Source organism: Schistosoma haematobium, chromosome ZW, assembly GCF_000699445.3.
Source record: "Schistosoma haematobium chromosome ZW, whole genome shotgun sequence".
NCBI classification, from domain to species: domain Eukaryota; kingdom Metazoa; phylum Platyhelminthes; class Trematoda; order Strigeidida; family Schistosomatidae; genus Schistosoma; species Schistosoma haematobium.
The window spans coordinates 20076941-20103032 of record NC_067195.1 but is presented as its reverse complement, the minus strand read 5'-3'; the positions used below and the strand labels follow the sequence as shown (position 1 = coordinate 20103032).

The 26092-nt window shown below is 39.2% G+C and overlaps 1 protein-coding gene across 3 annotated transcripts; it reads right to left on the bottom strand.

Moving 5' to 3' along the window:
• Window positions 1-1504: 1504 nt before the first annotated feature.
• On the bottom strand, window positions 1505-20853 carry ARPC1A_1 (protein 2 3 complex subunit; the record flags this gene model as incomplete). Of its 3 annotated transcripts, none has more annotated exons than XM_051210648.1 (5): window positions 1505-2068; window positions 3828-3958; window positions 5553-5800; window positions 19844-20309; window positions 20359-20819. In XM_051210648.1, the coding sequence occupies 2 exons, from the start codon at window positions 20653-20655 to the stop codon at window positions 19968-19970; spliced, it is 639 nt and encodes a 212-aa protein (XP_051070663.1). In that variant the 3' UTR covers window positions 1505-2068; window positions 3828-3958; window positions 5553-5800; window positions 19844-19967. The 3 variants fall into 3 exon arrangements, with proteins under 3 accessions (XP_051070663.1, XP_035586787.1, XP_051070662.1); XM_035730609.2 differs by having other exon boundaries at window positions 19994-20309; window positions 20359-20655; XM_051210647.1 differs by having other exon boundaries at window positions 1505-3958; window positions 5553-20853.
• Between the last annotated feature and the right edge of the window lie 5239 nt (window positions 20854-26092).

Here is a 26092-nt window from a genome sequence, read left to right as displayed (position 1 = left end):
GATAGTTACTTCAATATTATAAATAAACAAATCATGGCAATTGATTCATACAGATATTAGTCAATATTTGAATAAATAGTAGAAGTTAGGATCGGAGTATATAGAAGACGTTAGTTTCAAAAACTTAACTTAAAATCATCGCAGAGATTGAAATGACATTTGACTACGCCTAAACCATCCTTTAATTGCTGACCATCCCACACATAGGAAAAGGAGAAAGGCTGTGTGTAACCTCAACAACCCCGCCTGGCGAAAATACACTAATCAGCCCACTTACACTCTATTATGGAAGTTCAAGAATTTTCCTATAGAACAGTTATTCACGACTCATGACGAAAGCCAAAATTCTTCGGCAATCACCAACACCATATCTCCTCCGACAAAACCAAAACCGACAATCAATACACGCACATGGAATGTCGGAGACTGATAAAGATTAGGACAACCATTCGAGTAACCGAGGAAATCAGCAGACGCAACCTGAATGTGTTTGCAATAAGTAAAACACACTAAACACTATCTCAACAAAAACAATAACTTCGATAGACCACTCATTGTATTTCGTTCAGAAACAGAAATATCCAATACACACAAGGAGTCGCACTCACGTTATCTAAAGAACCAGGATAAGCGCTTATGTAACACAAGAGAAACACAAGGCTCCAGGAACATTTAAGCATCACTCAAGACAAAGAAACCAAGCACTACAATCGACGCTATCCTCTGCAACAAACTTACCAGTCACCACAGAGAACATCTTAAACACCAGTTTTACGAAGTACTCCAACTCACCCTGAACAAATCTTCGAGAAAAATGTTGATCATCCTGATATGAAACATCGACACCGAATTCCGGACAGACAATACCGGATACTAACGCATTACGGGACGACATAGACTACGAGGGTAACGAGAATGGAGTGCGACTGGAGAATCTATGTGCTATCAACAACATGGTGACTATAGACGGCAGTATTTCTCCCGACAATCCCATACACAAAGCTACACAGGAATCACAGGAACACACTACAAGAAACGAGACTGACCACATCTGCGTCAATAAAATATTTACAAGGTGCATGTGAGATGTACGAACAGAGAGATAGGAACAGATTATGAAGACATCATCACATGGTATTAGTCACGCTGAAAATGAAGAAGTTCTGGGAAAATGAATGAACAGCGCTATAAAAGCTTAATATATGTTTTCTCTAAGCACCTAACAAGCTTAGAGAGTTCGGAGTGGGTCCGAGCAACAAGTTCCAAACGACATAGGATACATCTTCCAGACCAACAATTTCAATTTTGTAAGTTCCGATCAGGTTCTTAGTAATTGTGCAAACTACAGAAGTAACACACCACTCTCAATGACATACAAAGTTCCCAACGGTGTTACTAAACGGAGTAACTTCAAATCAACACGTTGAATTTCGTAAGGTTCGATCATTTATATATATATATATATATATATATATATATATATATATATATATATATATATAATCAAGTAAGATAAATCAAAGATCTCAAACTAACATTAACCATTCCGCACATATTAAAAGTACTGATTTTTGGAAAATGAATGAAAGCATCATGAGGGAAAAGGTAATGCCAACAGACTATGATTTTCTCAGCCCGTCCCTCAATAGGATACTGTTATACGGAGGCGTAAAATACACTCTCTTTTAGTGTGTTCTTTACATTTACATAAAGATAGACACAAATACACATACCCACATAATTGAAAGAAAGAAAAACTGTTTCTGAACAATTAGGTAAAATGATTATAAAATATTTAGTTTACACACAAATTGTGAAAATCATTAGTAAGAAAGATGACGGTAATTATGCGGTCATTCGCAGTGATCACAATATAAATTGTAACTGAGTTTGACATAAACGTACAAATCTCCTGACTAAGGGAATTACCGAGACACATCAAACTATCTTTAAATCTGCAATTTGTTCAGATAGTGTTGGAAAGTTCCACAATACGAGATTACCATCTCGACCGACTGAACTGAGTTCTGAAGCCATTGAACGATCACCTTTAAGAATTCGAATTTCACTGAAGTTTTGAGTAGACAAAAAAATAAAAGTTTAACGAGTCATAAAAAAGTTTTGAAACCTATGTAAATTAGGTGTGAAATTTAGGTGACAAGTTTATAAATGTAACAACTTATATTCGATCAAACTAAGAAAATGAAAAGCTTTGCATAAAACCAAATGAGACATGTCACTGTTTTCGTGATATCTATAACTTCTTGTTCTTGTCTTGAAAAAATGAAAGCTCAAAAGAATGAGAAATTAAAATAACACAGATAAGCGGCTAAAGATCTTGGTTAATCCCAACCAAAAATGAAACGAAGTCGATTTATATTTTTTGTAAGGTTCAGATTGGGGAGTGTACTTGAGTCAGTTTATTTACTGACGCTTGACAATTCATTCTGACAAAAAAGCATCCGAATCTCTGCTCTATTGAAACTGCAGATAAAAAATGAGTGCTATTTATTTACCCTTTACTAGCCTTTAATCAGCCTACTTACAAATATCTCTTCGAACTACTTAAATGTTTAGTCTTTCTCACTATATTTCCCACTGCATTATTTCGACTCCTGCTATTTAACTCGTTGATTTTATTTCGTTGTGGTAATGTGGTATGGGAAACAAAAAAGCCATGACAAACAACGGAAGCTACTTTTGAGGAAGTCCTTTCACTTACTTCAAAGCTTGCAAAATACTAACATTCAGTTTTGTCCCTAGTTCATTTTACAAACTAAAGGCTTTCGTTTGATGTATGATTCACTGTCGTACCCTTTTTTGTTCCAAAGTTATTATAACTTAAACGTAATCTTTAGTACTCTATTTTTCTACTTTAATGCCTAGTTTTGAACATAATTGTATTTTCTAATTGTTTGTGCGTTGTGGTCATGTTAGTCATATATATTATTCATGTACCTGAACCGGAGTGTGAATCGGAATCGGGAAAATGAATAGTGTTCCAGCTGACTCGTCTTCTCTCACTTGGCAATTAATCAGGTGATAGAACAGTTTCCGTCTCTCTACCCAAGGTAGTTGGTCTCACTTCCAACTCACGTGATTCTAGCCTCAAGGTTGAACCATTAGGCCTATCGTATCAAGGCTTTAATCTAGATTGAGACAAGTTACCTTCTGTATATCAATGGGTAAACAGATCAAAGATGTAACACTACCACCATGCAAACTTCAAGCAACCAGTCATATGCAACATGAAACCTAGCATATATGTGAATCGGTTCGAGTTGCCACACCAAATTAGCAAAGTGAAGTGAAATTAATCCAAAGTAGCAAAGTGAAGTGAAATAAATCACAGAAAAGTAGAAGTATTGACAGTACCAGTAGTAGTATAGAAGTCCAGGAGTAGAAGATATGATTCTAGGGGGAAATTTGGGTTTGTGGAACGAAAGAAAATCACAAGATAACTTAGAAACCCAAGATCTAAGGGGAAATAACGAGCGAATCCACACTCCTCATTGGGGAAAATTCTGATTCACGTCACTCAGTTTCCAATCACTGGTTACAAAATCCGAGCGGACCCAACCAAGTTGTATGCACCTAAATGTACGGCTCATTTCAATTGCTAGTGACCTTATGGACTGATGTTACATCCTAGTTTGGCTGCCCCTAACTTTCTACTAGCCTATTACCACACTAGACAATATCACCCATCGAATTATGCGGTGGTTTGGCATGGTGACATGGCTGTATGTATAACGCTATGCTGCTGTTCACTCAAGAGTAACCTTAACATAAAATAAAAATGAAGAACAGCAATCAACTGAACTTACTTAATGCAGTTTTGATGAATCGTCGGTAAACGAGAGCTAGTATTATCAGCTGTAGCCATGCGATCAATATCTTGAAATTTCTTCATAGCTGTTACCTTTCCACCATATCGAGATTCACTCTTAGTATCCAACTAGGTTGGGGAACAAAGATAATTCAGATAGCGTCATGAACAACAAATATAAAAATCTATAAAACAAATATTATTCTTGTTTCCACTAGCAATCATCATTCATTTCAAGCCCTCCCGATAAAAAAGCTTGATTACCAGTTTACTCTGTCACCTATGAATCAAAATAGTCAAAAATATCACTTACGAAACATAATCCAAGTTCGATGCAAACATTTGATGATATACTCATACGACGAAACCAATTACCACGTTATACTTCTATCTAAGATGTGCATTATTCAATACCTTATTGACTTGTAACCGTATCTAAATGAAGGCAATCAAACACATTTCCAAGCATTCGATAGAAACACATTTTACCTAACTAATTTTCTATCTAAACAATACAAATGTTAATCATGCACATAATTAGGATAGCTTTTTCTAAAAAGTAAGGTAGTCATAAATCTCCACCAGTCTCCTCTTATAAAGTTTATCTAGAGAAAAAGATTGGTTCGTTTCTGAAGAAAAGTACTTTATGTAAAACATACGAGAGAATAACTTTTCGATAAACCTTGATTAGTTTGTAAGAATGACAGATAGCGACAATTACGATTCGTATTTGTGTATATGCGCTTATGTGAGATGTCCTACGGCTCAGAGCTTATCTATATTTGATTCAGCATTTACTTAACGCGTTGAAAGAATCATTACTAATAGAATAAGTTGAGACCATATATATAGTTTGTTCTATTACAAAAAGACATAAGGAACTCAATCTGAAAGGAAATAACACGAAATACACCAATTTAAGTTGCGGCGTTCCACATTAGCACAGAAAGAGGGAATAAAAAGAGGACATACTGAAAGATATAGATGTATATTGAGAACTGAAATACAAATATCAAGGATTTATAAGATGAGGATTAAGTGCGTGACTTGATAATACGTAATAGTAGCACCGTTAAATTATAAAAGTTTACAGTACTATAACCATTTACTTAGGTTATGCAATCAAACTACATTATGGGTTCGATTCCAAGAACCGAATAGGTTAAAAAATTTGTATCAAGCAAATTATTCTAATGGATAAATCCCAATCAATTACAATAAGACATGCTTACATTTTGATTACCTAGAAGTACTTATGGAATAAAACCTAGTTGTTATTGCACAAGACTATAAGTGTGATCAACTCCGAATAATAACAGTAGTAGCTATTTATATACATTGGCATGAAGCGACTCGGTTTGTATTTAGTGGATGAACAGTGACTATCTACCCTTCCTAATTGAACCAAAAAACAACAATGCATTAAAATACGAACGTACATTTATAAGCAAATCATGCATACTACTTAGAAGTAGTTAGTCACTAAAGTCATTTAACAATACAGGACTTGGTACAGATGCACACCGGTTCAGTTTGTCATAATACACACCAACACAATGAGAGGAGATGAACAAAGACTACTACATCTGCAAGAAATAATGTTTGTACATCCGCAAGTAACAGAACTAAACCAAAAATTTTCCATGAAAAGCACACTATACATAAAAATGACGCACACATCTTTTTATAAAATAACAGGTATATGACAATCGAATCGACGTACCTGGTGAACAAAACTGATCGATTGGTCATTATATCTAAACAGCATAGGACAACAGTCGTAACCACCTGCTACAAAAGTTGATGGTCCAATCCAAATGCAACTGACGAAAGGTAAGAAATCAGTTCGTAAACGTGTAACAATAGGTGTGGCACTGATACTTGCATCAGCTACAAAAATTGTTGAATTATGCTTAGTCCATGCTAATTTGTTTCCATCTGCCGAAAATGAAACGCTTAGAACCCAACCACCTAAAATATAAACATATGAATATCTTGAAACACATATGGAAAATACGAGTATCAATAAAGATGAAAAAAGCCAAGAATATTCTTTCACGTAGTTATAAAAAAAAAAGGAAAGGAAGCAACATGTATATGGATTTATTGAGGATGTTGAATCTCCAAATATAACTTATAAGGAGGAAAATCAATATTGATTTAAGATGAATATAAAGTCGACTTTGAACACATTTTTGCTGCATTACTTTATGAACTTTGAATGCATTTTCACTATGATTTATGTTCAGTAGCTAATTACTCATTTTTTATGAACTGGTAAGTTTAGCAGAATAATTTAATAAACCTTAAGATATCGATTTAAAGACAATGTTAAAATTCTAAAAAAATAAAACAATTTGAATTTGTGTAATTAGTAAAAGTAATGGTATGTATACTATGAACTAGTCTATATATCATTTATTTAAAACACGTAGGTTATGGTTCACTACATTTAAAAAAATGCGCTATACAAATGAAGTGGTGATATTGTGAAAAAATAGAGAAGAGAAGGATGGCAGAATCAATAAATAGTTGAAGAGGAATAGTATTTGGTACCGTTCAGCTAAGAATGTAGTCAAGAAAGTCTTCTTCTAGTTAACAGAGTTCATCCTATTTTTCTCAAACATTCACCAGAAAACTACAACAACACAGCCACTGCATTCTATTTTGAATTATATCTGATAGCATCAAAAACCGCAATGGACCAATAGATGTCAGGAATATTTAATGCAAAGGCACCATGTCAAAAACTAATCACTTCCTTACTTTTTTCGCCCAGTCCCAGATTTGTTAAATGATGAACGATGTGGAAATCAATGGGATGACAATAGTAACACATCCCCAAGCCATTGAAGTCGGTGTTTCGAGATGGTAATTTGAACTGAATTATCGCCACTGGGTTTGAACACAAAGTGCTGAACCTTAACGTTACTAACATAGTGTTGACAATGGATATGAGCAATCCTTTTGGAGATAAGGATGATTAAATGGAGTCGCCAAACGCTAGTTTTCACAAGCATGGAGCAGAAACGCTCTTACCCACGGGTTGTAAACCCGGTTATATACAGCCAGACTAATATCACAGCGTTGCCAAAGACTTTCCAAATTGGTATAAGCCATTCTGGCTTTCACTATACGTATATCGGTTTCGTTTGTCATGCCGCCATCCTCTCTGATAACACTACCCAGATACATGAACTTCCCGACTATTTCTAACAAGTTACCTAAAAAGAATGAATGCGGCACGGATTCCTTTCAATCTTTCAAAAGTAATTTGCATTTCAAAGATGCACAGTACATGATGTACTTACGTATAAGGGTATGAGTATGTCGACAGGGTCAGATGAGTCTCCACACATTTTGTACATCGTGGCACGCAAACTTGGTGTTACTAGGTAGTAAAAGATACTAACAAACAGCTAAGTGATACACATATATTATAAAGTTATTGCTGTTGAGATTACCTAACTCATAAAGAGGGAAAGTGTATGATGGTATAAAATGTAGAGTAAGTTCACTAAAAATAACGAACAAACATATAAACTTTTAGAGTTTGTGATTTTGGTTTATCTCAGTCTGGCAATAGAAAGCAAGTAAACAATCAACGATAAGATCAATAACAAGTATTTTACAAAGTGTAACAATTTGGTGTCATTTACCTTTCTAAAAAATTTTATACCTAAATACCGATTCCTTCATTTAACCCGAAAAGGATGGACAGTTTCTTACCAAATTTCACCTAACAATGTACAGTTTCGCATGAATTCGAGAGGGTTCAGACATAGCTTAATACTTCTCTATTATTTCTAAGCACATATCTAACCGAAGAACAAAACTTTGGGAAAAAAACAGATTACAGTAGTAACTATCCGGACAACTTCGCACATGATCATCACGATAAGTATCACACAATATAACACAACATCAAGATCATGAAGCTTAAAACAAGGAATAATAGTGATTAAAAACAGGTAAACGAAACAAGATAAGTTTAAAGTCAGATATTAATTGCACTGTAGAGTGAATGACATATATTTTTCATATTTTCCAATTATTTGCTTATTAAAAGGCTCTTGAATATATTTGTTCTTTAGTTTAATATTCCATATATAAATGTGTTATTTTGTGAAGTCTTTGGATTATAACTGTGATGACAGTGTTAATTTATATGTTTCAGTGGGATTTACGACAGTGGTGACGGTTACTTCAGAAACAATTTTGACTGACCCAGATTACAAGTTGATGTTTTAACAGGATACGACACCGACAGCTGTGACAGAGAGATTACGTGCTATAACACCGAATCAGGTTGCCCAGTCCTGAACTACATCGGCAACAGAACAAATCGCTAATAAATCTCTGATGCTCTAATACTCCAGGTACCACAGAACATGAAAAGGACTCAAACTTGATATTGCCACATCGGCCAAGTGATCACAATCTTAAAGAGACAGTAAAGGAAATGGATTTCTAAGAACTAGTCCTTACTCTGAATACAAGACACCAGTAGTGTTGATAAAACGGTAAACTGAAGACCTTTTCATTTACGTAGGCTAACGATAATGCGAACGCTTCATTTTAAGACAGCCCATGACCGATCCAAGTGTCTCATTTTTGTCTGTGGAATAAAACCTTCAAGAGTTTAAGATACCCACAAGTTTGAAATTAACTAAGACCTCTTGATAACGCTATAGTTAGTTAATATGGAATGCCAACGACTGACAAACCCCAAACATTGCACATTGATGCTGTAGTAACCGAGACAATCCAGTAGTGTACACGATTACAAGTTCAAAGCATTTACCCAGTCAACCCCTATAAACCAACACCTGGAAAACATCTTCATAAACATGTTGTGACAGTGAAGAATGTCGCTCAAGCAAGAAACATTGTTGTAAACAATGCAACTGGTTATAAAAAGAGATGAGTATCGCGTATAACGTCCTAGCACCATCAGATCTATAGCAAAACGTAGAAAGTCCTCCCAGCCCAAACCTCATATTCATTCAAAAAGCCTGTCCATAAAATTCGTAGATGATCGTGATGGTTACAAATCAACGAATACACAACGCGTCTGTAGCTAAATACTGCGTACGACACTATAACCATTTTAACGAAATTATACAGACACATACCCACGCTATAACTCAAGAAAACACCTCAGACTGTAGTGAATTGCGGTGAAATATTGTTACATTGTAATATTCTGTACCAAGGTAAAACCATCCCTAAATTATGCTACACTGTTAAAGAAAACTTAAATGTACTCGAACTTGATTGGTTCAGTACGTGTGGTCTGTATTTGCAATCCCTAAATAGCACTTCTCTTCGAGTGCAGAAGACTCTAACGGTAAAATAAACAAATCGAATCATTTCTGAATTTTGAAGTAAAGGTTGATGGGAAAACTAAGAATGAGGTGAAATATAAGACTGCAATATTGAAATTCGTTTTTCAGATGCCAGAAACTCCCTACAGCCGAAACACTACCAGTCGAGTCAAAGCTTATGGCAAACTGTCATCTGAATTTTCAATTTCAAGTGCTGTCCGACAAGGATGTCCACTATCTCCATTTTTGTTCAATTTCATCATAGACCTACTGCTGGAGATGACTTTCTCGTCATCTGAATTTTCAGGAATTAATCTGCTACCAGGAGGTCCACTTATCGACTTAGAATACGCAGACGACTTAGTCCTGTTCGGTGAAGATATTGATAAAATGAAGAGTCTATTGGTAGCACTCAATAACAATGCCAGGATGGTAATGATATAACAGACGGTCAAATAATTTTCGTTTGTCAGAACAAGTAACTCATTTAACAAGTAAATGTTCCTGTGCTTAGAATAAGAGTCATCGGGATTTAGATCAACTACTAATTAACAAGTATAGTGGTTTTCTTTATACTATGACTGTGAAGGCTTGACGGACTTGTGAGGGTTTACTCAGACGGTTCATACATTGAACTCCATGATTGAATATCATAGTTAATACAGGCTAACTATTATGTTTTTTGAAATGATGACCGCCTCCAATTATTTGGACGTAATTGTGTTTTGAAACCCTGTTGAAAAAAGTCGTGTGTGGGGCGTTTCTTGAGATTATGGAAATTGTACATGAATACACAAATAGGGTGAGATGATTTAACCACTTATGTCGTTCGTAACAAGTGGTGAGGATAAGATTACCTCAACCACATCATTCGTCGTTAACTTTCACACTAATATTCTGGAGATAAACATGGAGAAATCCTAAGCCATGGTAAATATTTGCAGATCAAGAGGATGGTTTGGATGAAGAAAATAAAACACAACCAAGAAGTTTAGGTCAGTGTAAACTTGTCACCACCAGAAAAACGTTCCAACCCAAACTAATTTCAATCAGTGGGCAATCACTCTTCGTACATGGAGCATATTTTTGGCAAGGTAACTACACAAGAACGCCAGAAGCCTTTACTTTAATTGTCGTTTCCTAGTTAACTGTTGTAAGCAGTAGAGTAGTCCGTGGATGAGTTCTGAATATGGTGGAGCCACGTAGTCATCTGGTAAACTCCAGTTCCAAACCAACCGTGCACACGGGCTCCAGGATCCAGAAAGGTTAAGTGGAGTATAAACCTATTTATGGTAGCCAGCAACCATTGGATTCCATCTCCTAACACAGCACACTACCTTGTGGACTAGACCTCTAGGTTAAAGGTTCGGTGAGCTGGTTCCAAGGAAAATTACCAGCTTCGGCCTTGGTACCCGGTCAGTATCCTAACCCACACACAACGATAAATATAATTATCAATGACGAAAACGCTTTTACTAGCTCTAGATACCTACATAAACGATTACTGCAAGTCCTTAATTACATACAAACTCATATTATGATCATTTATAGTCCTATTCCATAGCATTTCTATTCTATGTTTACTTTTATTTTCCGACCAACACAGAAGCTCCCCTACAGTGAAAATCCTGTCTTATATAAACGACCTTATGCTAGTGGCTAGTAGAAAGTTGAGTGCTACCACCGAATATAATTTTTGAACCACCCTTTCTGAAAGTATGTATACCATTCAAGCTGGCGTATTTCAAAGTCTAGCATCCTTCCTCTCCAACTGAAGCCTGAACCCAAGTTGACTACACCGCGATCAGCTACCACTAGCGTGGTTGCGTACAAAACTGCCGTCCTTTTTTGAAATACTTATCTAGACTCTGATCATGCTCTCGTTTGTGTTAATCTTATCTTGCGTCTGAGACCAACAACTTTATCGTCCTAAACGGATCGATGTATGTAAACTGGCCGTAGCTTCCATTCCAGACAAATATCAAACCGAGCTTGATTCAAGGTTAGCTATCAATCTATCGAGAAATATAGATGAGCACTTGAAATGAGAATAAAGAAAAACGTCGTTTGCAGCTCCGCAAAACGTCCCAACTATAGGCAGTAGGTTCCTACAGGTTCCTTACAGTTCAATGAAACACCTCAGTCTACTCGGGCAAACCGTATGAACATAAACGAACTCTTACGAAGAAAAACTGTGCAATGTTTGCGTAAGAACCGAAGACCCTGATGGTCTGAGCATGCTAACATGTTGGAAGCAGTAGCTGCATATGGCAACTGCCGGAAGCTCTTCCAACTCATCCCAGCTACTGACTGTAAGAAGCCTGGTGTGAGTGAAACAATCTGTGAAGTTGGAGACACTGATCAATAACACCCACCAACGTATTAGACGATAGGCGAAGTATTTTAGACATACAGTCCAACTAGTCTGCTGCTCCGGCGATATCGATCAGGCTGTCGTTTACCGAGTGGTCGATGACAACTAGTTCGCCTTACGAGGCACAAGTCCGCAAACTCCAGCTCCCGAAGCGCCACAAATCACCAGGCCCAGATGACTCAACATCCAAAACCCTTTTTAGAGACAGTGATAACTGTCTGGTTGAGGAACTGAGTTTTCCACAAACGTCTTGTAATTAGAGTGTTTAATATCCTGGGATAAGGCAATAGTCGTTACTGTCTTTATAAATGGTTAGCCCTACCTATGAAACAACTCAGCCTGTAGCTCTTCTAGGGCTACTGCCGGTCCCAAGCCTGGATAAAGGAGGAGGGTTGAGCATGGGGTCGGCAACCCCATCCTGCAGAAAAAAATCTTGCTAAAAAACGCCAATCAGATTAAACAAATTAAAACATTTAAACTCTGCCTTCTGAGTTGAAGGAAGAATTATGACGCCTCATGATGAAAGCCGAGATTCTTCGGCTGATGCCTCTTCGAACAACCAGAGCAACAATTTTTATAGATACATGGAACGTCTGGGCAATGTGGGAGACCAGGAGGAGCAGTCAAATAGCAACGGAAATGAGGAGATATAACTTGGCGGTTCTCGAAATCATCGAAACCCATTGGATCCAAGCTGAAAAGCAAGGGCTACGTACGGTAGAGATGCTACTGTACTCCGGTCACGAAGAGGAAAATGTCCTACACACTCAGAGAGTTGCTTCGATGCTGTCCAAAGAAGCACAAAATGCACTAATAAGGTGGGAGTCTCATGGACCCAAGATCATCAAAGTATCCTTCAAAACAAAGGATGAAATCACGAGGAATGTTATCCAATGTTAAGCACCCACCAAAGATAGAAATGACGATGATTAAGTTCACTTTTATGAGAGGCTGCAATCAGATATAGTGGAGTACCCTAGAAAGGATTTCAACATCCTGACGGGAGACCTAAACGCCAAAGTCGGAATGGACAACAACGGTTATGAAGATATCATGGGACGAAATGGACTAGAAGGGAACGAAAATGGTGAGATTTGAGAATCAATGTTCATCCATCAAATTGGTTATGGGCGGTACAATATTCCCACACAAACGTATACACAAAGCTACGTGGGTCTCACCGGACCACATCATGGAGAACCAGATAGATCATATTTGCATCAGTAAAAGATTCAAAAGGTCAATGGAAGGTGCGAAAACCAGGAGAGGAGCTGACAGATCACTAAAAATTGGTGGTTGCCAACGTGAAACTGAAGCTAAAAAAGCACTTGACGACTGGGGAAACAACATTACAAAGTTTCAATACAGCCTTCATTCGAGACAAACTCAACGACTTCATGATAACACTTAACAAGAGGTTCTAAGCCTTACAAGATCTACCTAAAAAAGAGGACAATTAGGGAGAAATCAAAGAAGCACTAACTTCAACAGTCAGGAGGTTCTGGGCCACAAGAAGCATTATAATAAGGTATGAATCTCTATCGAAACCCGGGAAAAGATTCAAAAAAGGAGAAAAATAGCAATTAACAACAGTAGAACAAGAGCAGAGAAAGTCAAGGCACACGCCAAATACATACAAACAAATAAGAGAGTGAATATCATTGGAGCTGACAAGCAGAAATATGTGGAAGGCTTAGCAACGACAGAGGAAGAAGTTTCAAGAAAAGGAAATATGAGATAACTATGTGAGACAACGAAGAAACTAGCAGGGAAATATAGTAAACCAGAGAAACCGGTCAAGGACAAAGGAGGTAAGCCAATCACCGAGATTCAAGAACAGAGGAACAGATAGGTGGAATACTTCGAAGAACTCTTGAATAGACCTACTCCATTAAATCCACCGGACATCGGAGCAGCATACACAGACATTCCTATAGATGTCAATCCACCGACGGGAGGAATCAGCATAACCATCAAATAAACCAAGAGTTGGAAAGCAGCAGGACCTGACAATATACCAGACGAAGCACTAAAGTCAGATATAGAAGTAACTGCAAACATGCTTCACAATCTACTCAGGAAGATTTGGGAGGAATTCATATGACGGACTAGAGTGCAAAATCGTGCATGGAGGATAGCTGACAGACGCATTCCGAATGAGGACCGTAGCCAGACAAGGCTGCCTACTCTCCTCTTTTCTCTTTGTTCTGGTGGTTGACTGAATTATGAAGACCTCCACACTGACGGGAAGCACGGAATAACATAGATAGGTTGGATGCAGCTAGACGATTTGGACCGCGCAGATGACCTGGCCCTTCTATCCCATACACATCAAAGGCTGGTCAAGACAAACACTGTAGCAGCAGCCTCTGCATCAGTAGGTTTCGACATGCACAAGGGAAGAGGCAAGATCCTCAAATATAACACAGAGAACACCAACCCAATCACGCCTGATGGAGAAACCCTGTATACAGACAACTCAGGAAGAGTGAGGCCATGCAACTAACACTCTCTATTATTCCATTCGAACAGTGGAGTTAGACAGGGTTGTCTAATCTCACCATTCTTTTTCAACTATGCCACCAAAACATTCTGGAAACAGCTATGATGAACCGTAGTAGGAATGGCAGTGTGTTACCTGGAGGGACTTTTGACCTTGAGTTGTTCCATTCAAGCAGTGGGGTTAGGCAGGGTTCCTCAACCTCACCATTCCTCTCCAACTTTGATATCTATGACGTTCTGGAAACAGCTCTGGTGGATGTAGGTAATGGTGGTGTAGATCTGTTACCTGGAGAAAGACTTCTCGACCTTGAGTATAAGGATGATATTGTCTTACTGTGTGATTTTACTCAAACAATGTAATTTCCGCTTAGTCAGTCGACAATCAGTGTTCGCAGATATGGAGTGTACTTTCTACTTTCTAAATGCGAAGTAATTTTACAAGACTAACAGAAGCCTGTTCCTGAACTTACTCTTGGTAGTTACCAGATAGAAGTAGTTGAAAAATTCATGCATGCGCGTAGCTGTGTAAGTGCTGGTGGTGGCGTGACTGAAAGGTAGAACGACTTGTGCTAATCTGGACCATCTTAGGCGCCTTTGTGATGTTAGTCTGGCTGCAAAAGGTAAAACCTACAACGCGTCAGTGAAAGCAGTTTTACTCTATGTATGTGAAACCTGACCCCTACGAGTTGAGGATGTTAGACGACCCTCTGTGTTTAATTATCGTTGTCTACGAAGGATTGCCGACGTCCAATGGCAACAGCATGTTAGTAATACAGAGGTTCGGCATCTTTTGTTCGGGCACAGCTGCGATAATCCAATTTGTGTCACTATCTTGAAACATCGACTTCAACGGCTTGGTCATGTCCTACGAATGTCTTCCCGAAGAATTCCACATCGTGCACTATTTATCGACCATCGGAACTGCGCCTGTAACCCTTCTAGAGTTACTGACGGTCCCAAACCCCGATAAGGGGTGACGGTTAGGCATGGGGTTAGCAACCCCATTCGGTAAAAACGTTGCTAAGAAAACGCTGACCAGAAGGAATCATTTAATACATTTACACTGTGTCCTGGGAGTTGAATACACTTCATTTAGAAGAGTTACGACCCCTCATGGTGAAAGCCAATGACCCTTTAAACAATCAGAGCAACAATTAATATAGGTACATGGAATGTCCGGATGATGGGGGAGATCGAGAGAAGTCAGATAGCTGCAAAGATGAGAAGACAGGATCTGGTGGTGTTCGGAATAAGTAAAACCCATTGTACACAAGTTGGACAGAAAATAATAGATTCGGGAGACGTTCTGTTGTACCTTGGAAATGAAGAAAATAATCATTCGCTCAAACAAGAAGCACAAAAAGCACATATATGGTAGGAATCTCATGGATCCAGAATCATCAAGGCATTCTTCAAAACAAAGAACGAAGGGATTACAATGACTGTTACCCAGAGTTAAGCACGCATCAATGAAAGCAACGAAGACGATAAAGATAAATTTTATCAGGCTACAGTCGATCGTAGTGTTCAGAAAAAGACCTGACAATCCTGGTGGGAGACCTAACCATCAAAGTCGAAATGGACAAAGTCGCGTATGAAGATATCATGGGACGACATAGACTGGGAGAAAGGAACGAGAATGGTGACAGATTTGCAAATTTATGTGCCTTCACCAAAACGGTTATAACTGGCACTAACTAACCCATAAATGCATACATAAAGCTACATGGGTCTCAAGGGGCCACACTACAGAGAAGCAGGTCGACCATATTTGCATCAATAACAAATTCAGAAAATTAGTGGAAGACGTGAGAACCAGGAGAGGAGCTGAGATAGCTTTAGACCACCACGTAGATGCGGCCAAGATGAAACTGAAGCTATAGAACCACTGGAAAAGAATTTCAAAATTTTCATACTCTTTCTTTGAAATAGTAACAAACTCAACGAATTTAAGACAGTTCTCAGGAACAAGCTCCAAGCCTTACAAAAATCAACATAAGGAAAAGAAAGCTACCATGAAAAACTGGAAAGTGGTTAAAGAAGCATTAACACTAAAAATGTCATGAGGTTCTGAGCCGCAAGAAGCACCATCACAAACAATAGGTCTCTATTGATACCAAAGGCAATCTTTAAAAAGGAAGAACAAGGACAGATGAAACCAAGGCACACGCCGAATGCACAGAAGCAAACAAGAAAGTGACGAGGAGCATTGGAGCCGACAAGCGGAAATACGTACAAGATCTAGCAATGACAACAGAAAAAGTTGTAGGAAGAAATACGAAACGACTATATGATACGACGAATAAACTAGTATGAAAATATTGTAAACTAGAGTGACCATTCAAGGATAAAGAAGACAAAGCAGTCACTGAGATTCAAGAAAAGCTAAACAGGTGAGTGGAGCAATGTGAAGAGCTATTGAATAGACCAGTCTCAATGAACTCAACGGATGTCCAAGCAGCACACACAGAACACCTCTCCATAGATCATACTCAACGGTAATCGAAGAGATCTACAAGGCCGTCAGATAAATCAACAATGGATCAGACAACACACCAGCTAAACACTGCAGTTAGATACGATGGTAACTACAAAGATGTTTCACGTTTTCTCTATAAACATTTGGGAGGAGTCAGTCAGTCAGCTACAACATAGGACCAGACATATATATGCATCGGTCCAAGCTGCTATGCCTCATTAGCACAACAAGATGAACACCAAATACATTGAAGTAGTTAATTCAATGGTGGTAATATATGAAAGAAAGATTGCATATAAGGTTATAGTACAGGAAGAAAGAATTAGTTGGTCGAAAGAAAACTATGGAGCAATTTTAATCTCATTGTTCAAGGGAAGACAGAGAGTATATACACCTACGCCATTGTGATCGATTCTGAACCATGTCACACAGAGTCTCCAACCATTGGTTACGATAGTCAAGCGGACCCCAACCGAGTAGTTCGCATCTACTAACATGACTCAGACTAGAAGTTATTGACGTCAAGCACTGATGCTACGTTTTGGTCTAGCCGCTCCTAACTTCCTTCCAACCATCCTCAACACTAGTCATTATTGCGCGTCGTGGTAATCGGTGTCCAGGCATACACAACACGTGGCCCAAACATCTCAGTCCATGAAGATTCACAACCTCATCAACTGATTTACCATCACGCCCCAATACCCTGCGTCCAGCCTCACTATTACTTACCCGGTGATCCCAGCAGATGCCAGCAATACTTCTAAGACATATGTGGTCAAATACTAGTAGTTTACGAGTGTCTTCTACTCTTAAAGGCCACGTTTCGCAGTTGTAAAGTAGAACAGAACGAACTGCCGCGCAGTATACTTGTCCCTTAGTTGATAGACGGAATTCTCGCCTTCGCCATAGTTGACGTAAGTTGGCAAAAGCCAAACGAGCTTTTCGAATCCGTGCACAGAATTCCTCAGACACCAACCTATTAGGGTTGATCGGACTTCCAAGATAGGTGAAGTTGTCAACACGTTCGATTAATTCACTCCCTATCCTTAGTTCAGGCGTTGATGCAGGCCAGTCTTGAAGCAACAGCTTGCATTTAGAGGGGGAGAAGCACATCACAAACATCCTGGTATTGTTGCTGTGCCCTATCAAAAGACTGCATTTTATCAACATCTCCAAACACGACTATGTCATCTGCGTATTCTAGGTCGATAAGTGGACCTCCTGGTAGCAGATCGATTCCTGAAAATTCAGTCGATGAGAGCGTTATTTCCAGCAGTAGGTCTATGATAAAGTTGAACAAAAATGGAGATAGTAGACAGCCTTGCCTGACATCACTTGAGGTTGCAAAATCAGATGACAGTTTGCCATAAGCTCTGACTCGACTAGTAGTGTTCAAGTAAAGAGCCTTCATAAGGTTTATGTACTTCTGAGGTGTACATTCGAATTACAGACACTGCCACAGAACCTCTCGGTCAGCAGAGTCAAATGCTGCTTTTAGGTCAAGAACAATAATCGTCGGACGCCGATAAGCATATCTGTGCTCTAAAATCTGACGAATGGCTAATATGTGGTCGATTTGGGAGGAGGTACAAGTACGAACAGACTGGGAAGTGGGATAACTCATCAATATACCGAAAGTAGATTTTGGTAAGTGCGCAAACTACAGAAGTATCACGCTACTCTCAGTGACAAGCAAAGTTTCCAACAGTGTTACTAAACCGAGTAAAAGATTTGGTAGATGTTTAAGTTCAAAATCAACATGTTGAGTTTCGTAAGGTTCGATCATGTTCTGTCCGAATCGCGACACTACGGATCATTGTCGAACAATCAACTGAATGGAAGTAGTCACTGCACCAACTTCTTTGATTATGACAAAGCATTTGACAGGATGGATAGAAAAAACCTTTGACTCTATGGTGTACTCGAGAATATCTCAACAAGATACCACATATAGGAGATCTGAGCAAATGTGAGGACAACAAGGGAATCACAATACTGTCAGTATCAGGAGAGGTTTTCAACAGTGTTGTTGAACCGGATGAGAGATTCAAAGACATCCAATTTCGGGACCAGTAGGCTGGATTGCATAAAGATCAGTCGTGTACCGACCAAAACGCAACACTATGGATCATTGTTGACCGAGCTCTTCATTATGCACCAACATCCCTAACTATGAGGTACGTTTGACAGCGCATATAGGAAAAAGTATGGAACTTTATTCGACACTATGGTGTACTCCAGAATATCATCATCACATGGAATTCATACGACCGACTGCATTGAATAGTTGTGCATGGTGATCAGCTCACAGATGCACTTCAAGTGAAGACCATTGTCAGACAAGGCTGCTTACCTTCACCTTTTTTCTTTTGGTGGTTGACCGAATCATGAAGACCTCCACATCTCAGGGGAAGCATATGACACAATCGACAGCTTGGATACAACTAGATGATTTAGACTTTGCACATGACTTATCTCTTCTAACCCATACACAGTAACAAATGCAGGTAAAAACAGCCAATATACCTGCAGCCCCTATATCAGTAGACCTCAATATTCAAAACGGGGAAAGTACAATCACGAAGTTCTGGAACAGGTGGAAAGTTTTACGTATCTGGACAACATCACCGATAAACGAGGAGGATCTGACGCAGATGTAAAGTCATAGATTGGTGAAGCAAGTATAATATTCCTACAATTGAATAGTTTAGTGAACTCAGAACAACTGCCAACCAATATCAAAGTCAGAATCTTCAATACGAACGTCAAGACAGTCCTACTGTACGGAGCCGAGACTGAAACCATAATCAAACAGCACAGGCACTTATTAACAGCTAGCTATGCAAGATACTCAACATCCGTCGATGAAAATCTGCTAACCCCCTCCTTTCTTTGTGAGGCAGCATTACTGCAGATGCTGGTTGTTTGAGAGGATCACCTTACTACTGTCACATCTATCAACACCAACAGTGCGACTTCGCTCTCAGACTTTGTTGATTTGTCTTGCTGTTCTGAAACCAGCTTGCTTGGCATGATAGGACCTAAAACAACGTGTCCCAATACAGCTTGGTTGCGCCATTTAGATAGGCAAGCCCGACCAATATGTCAAGGTAGCAACTGCGGTCTTCACATGCTGTCACAAGGACTAAAAAAATCATATAACCATCATATTATTAAATGATACTCCTGATTGTCGCGAGATAACGTCCCGTCTATTTTATTGCCTGTAACATCGAAGCTATCTGTTTGAGTAATACTACGAGAACTTACGTCCCACATAACATGTGACTCCGTGACTGAAATTAGACCAAAGATAATGACGATAAACTTACCAGTAAACATCAGAATGAATGGTCCATGACTTGTTTCCATCATTATCATTTACTTTCCAAACATTTCGCATTAAAATGAGGCAACCACATCAGTTGGGAAGTACTCCAAAAATGTACATATATTTCAAATATAATAAAAAAACCACTCACCTTCCCCATCCGAATAGTCAAAAAGCACGGCACCCAAAGGGGTGTGTTTGCCCCACACTGATTCCGAAGGGCCAGAGCTTGTGAAGGCTGAGAATATTCTCGCATGAAAATCGCTTGACCCACAAGCTAGAAGAACATTATTTGGATGCCAATCAATACACGTGACGGTAGATCTTATAGGCTTTTTAATCTTTTTGCCAATCCACCAATCACTTTCTTCGTCAAACCAACACACTGCCAAAAGTTTGGAACCACTACCCACAGCAAAACGGTCCTCTAATGGAGACCACTTTACGCACACTGCAGCTCTATCGATCTTGACAATAAATTTGACGGAAATACAGAACTTGTTAGATACAACGTACCATGAGCAAAACCAGTGTTGGCTTCCATTTATTATCTGACTGCTTATTCCACACGTAGGCATTACGATCAGCAGAACATGAAACAATCCTATTTGTCTGTGGTGCCCAGTCTATACTTGTAACCAAAGCACTATGTTCCCGTAGGACATCGATAACCTGGAACCTTCCACTGGGTGATTCCGGAACACTCAACAAGTAAACGTCACTAGTATTGACAGAAAGGGCGAGTTCTGTACCATCTCTATTGAAGGCATGACTAACAAGTGAGTCAGTCCCTAAAGTATGCGAAATAGCCATTGGTACAGTAAAACCCAGGGTCAGGCCAGCTCAGATTCCCCTCTCTTTCGTTTCAACGAACTTACCGCAAAACCCAATATCTAATATCTATATGACGAGGTCAACGACACTTTTTGCGCTACTTTCTACTCTGCGTTGCGCTGTCGAAAGTTAAAATTAATTCTGAATAAATTTGAAAAGCTATATTTTGATTCAATAATGAAGTGGATAGTGTTTTTCTTACTTTACGATGTATGGCATTGTTCAAATGGTTGTTGACGGAATAGAGGAAGCTTTCACTTAACGGCTTCCCTGTCTAGTAGCAGTGGATCACTAATACCTCCAGGCAGGAATCTAGGTATATTAACGATAAAAGAGGACAATGAAAATGGTAAATCATAGTAAGGTACTGTTCTTAATCCTTAAGAATAGGTCAGGTTTCCTCTTAAAAGAATCCTGGGAAGTCGCTGGAACCAGCTCAGTTGGTGGCGAATTCCAGCATTTGACAACTCTTAAGGAGTAAAAGCTGCGTCTACAGTCCGTTCTGCTGTGTTGTGTCTCCAGTTTTTGGGTGTTACTCCTTCGTTTTGTGCTGGAGCTAAACTTAAGTAGGTGTTTAAGAGGATGTCCAGAAGTGTTACGGATGTTGTAGGCCATTAGAAGGTCACCTCTAAAACTCCTGTACTCTAATGGGCAAAAATTTAGTGATTGAAGGCACTCTTCTTAAGGTTTGAATTTGAGTCCCCGAACTGATTTCGTGGCATACCGTTGGACACGCTCCAGTGTCCTTGTCCCTTTGGGGTGAGGGAAGAAATACTATGTTTCCGTATTATAAATGTAGACGAACAAAACTATTGAAGATTACGTGGAAAATTCTCCCATCAAACTGACAAAAAAGCGCTTCAATATTACCAGTGCAAGGTTTGCTCGAAAGGCATTTTTGTCACAGCGTAAGACTTCAAATCGTAGGGTACCAGGACTCCTAAATATTTTTCGACTCGGGATACTTCGAGGCAGGAGTTTGTTAAGTTGCAACAGTAGTCCGCAACTTGTCTCAGATGGACTATCTTACAATTTGAAGTGCTAAAGCCTAGTCCGTTGTCATCTACCCAACTTTGAAGTCTATTCAAATCCTTCTGAAATGCCAGTATATCCTCTTGGTCGTGTATCCCTCTCCAAAGCTTCATATCATCAGCAAATCGTAATAAGTCTAACGACACCTGTTGTGGAAGATCGTTTATATGGATCAAGAAAAGGGGAGGTCCCAGTGCCGAACCCTGGGGGACCCCATTATAAAATTCCATAGCCTGAGAGAAATCGAAGTTAGTCCTGACTCAGAACGTCGATTTTGTAGATATGAAATGGGACAATCGATTAAAGGTGACAATGTCTAATCGTTTGAGCTTATTGATAAGACATATATGGTTGACCCTATCAAAAGCTTTTGAAAAGTCAAGGTGAATGGCGTCAACTTTTCCCTAGAGATCAAGGATGCTTGTCCATCTGTCCAACTCAGTCAGCAGATTGGTTATACAAGAGTAACCCTTCCTAAGACCATGCTGTTGTGGTGAGAATAAATTTAAGGACAATAAATAGTCATGCGTACCATTGCATATCAGGGACTCCATGATTTTTGAAGGCATAGAGATAAGAGTAATTTGAAGGTTTTCTGCGTCGACCTCCTTTGAAAATTGATGTGATATGAGCCAGCTTCCAAATTTCCGGAAATGTGCCTCGGCTTAGCGAGTGTGAGAACATCATGCTAGGCGCTGTTGCTAGGGTTGAAGCGGCTTCTCTCAGTACATCAGAATAAATCATATCCGGATCAGGACAAGTGCCTGTTCTTAGGTGCTGCAGTTTCCGGAACACCAAGTCAGACACGGGTTCACTTCGGAAAGTCCTGTGCAGTTGAAGATGAAGCTTTCATCAGTATAGTTGATGTGGATCGGCTGAAATGTCAGAGAGCACTGTTCAGCCAGAAGATTAGCGGCGCCACCGCCGTTAGGAACTAGCAGTTAAGAAACTCCAGTTTTGGCTTTTCGAAGGGAGGTTGCATAACGGAATAAGAATTTTGTATTGGAGACAAGTTTATCGATAAGTTTCATCTGGTTTTGAAGCCTGTCTGCTTTTATCGTCTTTGCGAATATGTTCCTTATGTGTTTGTATTGTCTGTATGTGCCGTTGTTACCAGTTCGTTTGTATTCTGCCCAACAGTGCCTTTTGCGGTTTAGCAGACGAAGAGTGCGGTTCTTGATGACTTTGGGTCGCTTGTAGATCATGTGGACCATTTGAAGGATAGACTGATTGTAGCACATAAGATCGTGTGCAGGAAGAAATCCCAATTAGCCGACTTCACATCTTCGAATAATCCCAGATCCTCAATGAGGTTGAAGAACCGAGCTTCCGTAGAGTTTTCACCTTCAATATACCTATGTTAACTTTAGGAAGACTGGAGTGCCCTGAAATCAGGATATGAGTGAATCCGAGACGAGTAGAGCGGGCTAATCCTTCCAGCATACGATTGTTGTACTCGATGTCAGCAGTCGGCTTCCTGTAGATGACTACAACTAGACACCTCGAGGTGGTAGACAGTCATACTGAGCACAATATGGATTGATCAAGATTGATAAACTCTTGGTTGTGCGCTTGGTGTACCTCCAGGCATGATCGTAAGTATAAGGCTACTCCCCCCCGATTCCTGTTTTTCTGTAATGGCGAAACTTGACAAATTTACGGGAACACTAGTTGAAATGCTTCCTCTTCACGGTAATAATTTTGTTCGTTTAGTTAGCCCACTAATACATATGAATATTGACTGACTATCTAATTTATTCTAAAAATAATACCAAAATTAGCAGTGATTCAGAACTGATTGTTTTTAGGTTTCTATGCATAAAATACTTGTACTACTTACAAGTTAAGCTATTAACCAACGGCTTTTGCTACGTATATCAGAGTGTCTTACTAAGATATCTCTACACGAAATCATTCTTCATTATTGTAACAGAAAGAGAACGATGAAAATCCCTTTGCAGCTTTTTTGTTGGACAGTACTGTCATTTATTTGTTTCTTCTCCCCGTCGTGTATTTTGTTCAGATCTTGTTTAACCACACCTTTGGTTCTGCAGTCTTCTTAGTCTGAGCCTTCACTATGTTATCTTGATTAAAAAATTATCTTTTGTTATCTAATTTTCTGTTGCATGCTGCCGGACTATTGACAGTAAGGTCGTGTTTGACTAAGCACAAGGTCACGGCGTAATTCAGTTTGTGGCTGTTTGACTGTCTGCTTGGGAGGATTGCTGGAATCCCTGCAGATAGGTATTTGATCCCACCTTGTTGGGAATATTTTTATTGATTCCCAGGTATTGTACCCTTTAGTATTAACTGTTTTTTTATTGTTTAGCGCGTTACTTTGTGTCAGAGAAACTTCTGACTGTATAGCACAGGCTGTACCGTTTGAGGCATTTTTTATTTCTGATGTAATTTGTTCTATTTCCTAAAATAGAACCGTTTAAATCCAGCACGAAGTTTGTGTTTTGGTATAATTTAATACGAGTGTCTCAAAAACGTAGTCTGACCTAATCGAATACATTTTGGTTCGTCAGTCCTGCGTTCAAACCGAATACTGGTAGTTCGGTCGTTACAATTATTATAACTCCGCTTCGTCTAAAGCTTGAACAACCACACATATTTTCATTTTTGTGTTAATAATGAAATCAAGAATTTTGGTATTATAATCAGAAAGGTGTTTTGTGAATATATTAGTAATTTAATAATCGAATTCATATGCTCACTTGTGACTCTCTCCAAGAGGTATTTCCTGGAGTTCTGGTGAGAAGCGGTGACTAGTGGAGTTCAACCAGGTCTGTTGTGGTATAGTAACTCCACGAAGACAATGGTGGACGATGGCCTAATACTGTGGATTGGTTGAAGTTAGACGTTAACACGGTTGGATGCCAGCTCAGTGGTCTAATGGTTTAGCGTTCGCGTGCGAGGCCGATAGGTCCTGGGGTAGAATTTCGTGAGCGGGATAGTGGATGCGCATTGCTGAGGTGTCACATACTAGGACGAAACGGCTGTTTAGTGCTCCCAGCTTTTCCATGTTGGTCTAGTTTTAATTGACTCATAAATTCAACTATTAAATTTCGGAATTGTTACATGTATTTTCCAATCAGTTTCTGCCTCCTTTTTTATTTAAATTTCAGCCAATCAACACCCGGAAGATTGTTATAATTATTTTAGTAACCTCTGGTGCACAACAATCCCGCTCGATATGGTATGGAACCAACGTCGCGTTGATTCTGGTGGGAGAGTAGTGTAATGCTACTGGTTCTAACCATACAATCTTCAAGGCCGAACATGAGATAACTAGGAAAATAGATATTCAACATTTCACACATAGAAAAGGTCAAGAACTGTGAGCGCAGAAAAATTCACTTAAGAACCAATCGAATGGCACGGCTCAGCCATGCGAACGTGGTCATTCTTGTGTGACGTGCCTCTTCAATTCATATTAAGTACATTGTTCTATCTCCAGCCTAAATGTGTTCTTCAGAAACGCCAATCATATTGCTTATAGTTACGAAACAATGAGTCAGTGTAGACAATGATGTGACTTACACGTAAGATCATATATGTTAGGCAGTCACATCATGACATATCTACAATTTTAAGATTAGGTCTATTATTGTAATAATGCTTATAACGAAGTAGACCATGATTCTACAAGCACACTGATATGATGCGATTGAACAAAATCTCCAAAGAGACACAGTACTACTGAAACAAGGGACACACAAGGACTACATGGTCTTCAGTCTCCAGAAATGCCAGCTGATTCTGTTGCGAGCTACAAAGCAGACCAACATCGACGACCTTCTCTTCAGGCGACGCTTAGAACAGAACTTCAAAACGCGCGATTCACATCTTTTAATAATCAAAACCTGAACACAAGCAATAACCACCTGAGACATCAGGCCAGTTAGTACGGAGTGTTTAGAGTCGTTCGAAGACGGACGGACATCCTGGTATCTGAGTTCTTTCTGACGCTGCCCAACACTTACATCTAGGATAACTAGAGACCCACGTCATTGTTTCACCTGCTCTACTTGAAGGGGATATAAACGTCTTGAAGCGACTGTAGTGGCTGTTCAACAAACTGGGTGATAACATTTATGGGCAAACCACTGAGCGTTGTACTTGCTGCTTTGAATACGAGACGACCGGATATTGGAGTAAATTATACTGTAGCGGTAAATAAATTCCTAAAATCAATAGATCTGTTAGTCTTCGACATTTGATGCTGACCACATTAGTTTTAATGAGCTCACTTAGGTGAAGGTGATCGGTCATGCATCTGTAGCGTGGTGTCGAGTTGAGATTAACTATGAACACCGCTACAGAGAAACACGTGCCAAGTAAATCAGAAGGCGAAGGTTGAACGTAACCAAATAAATCT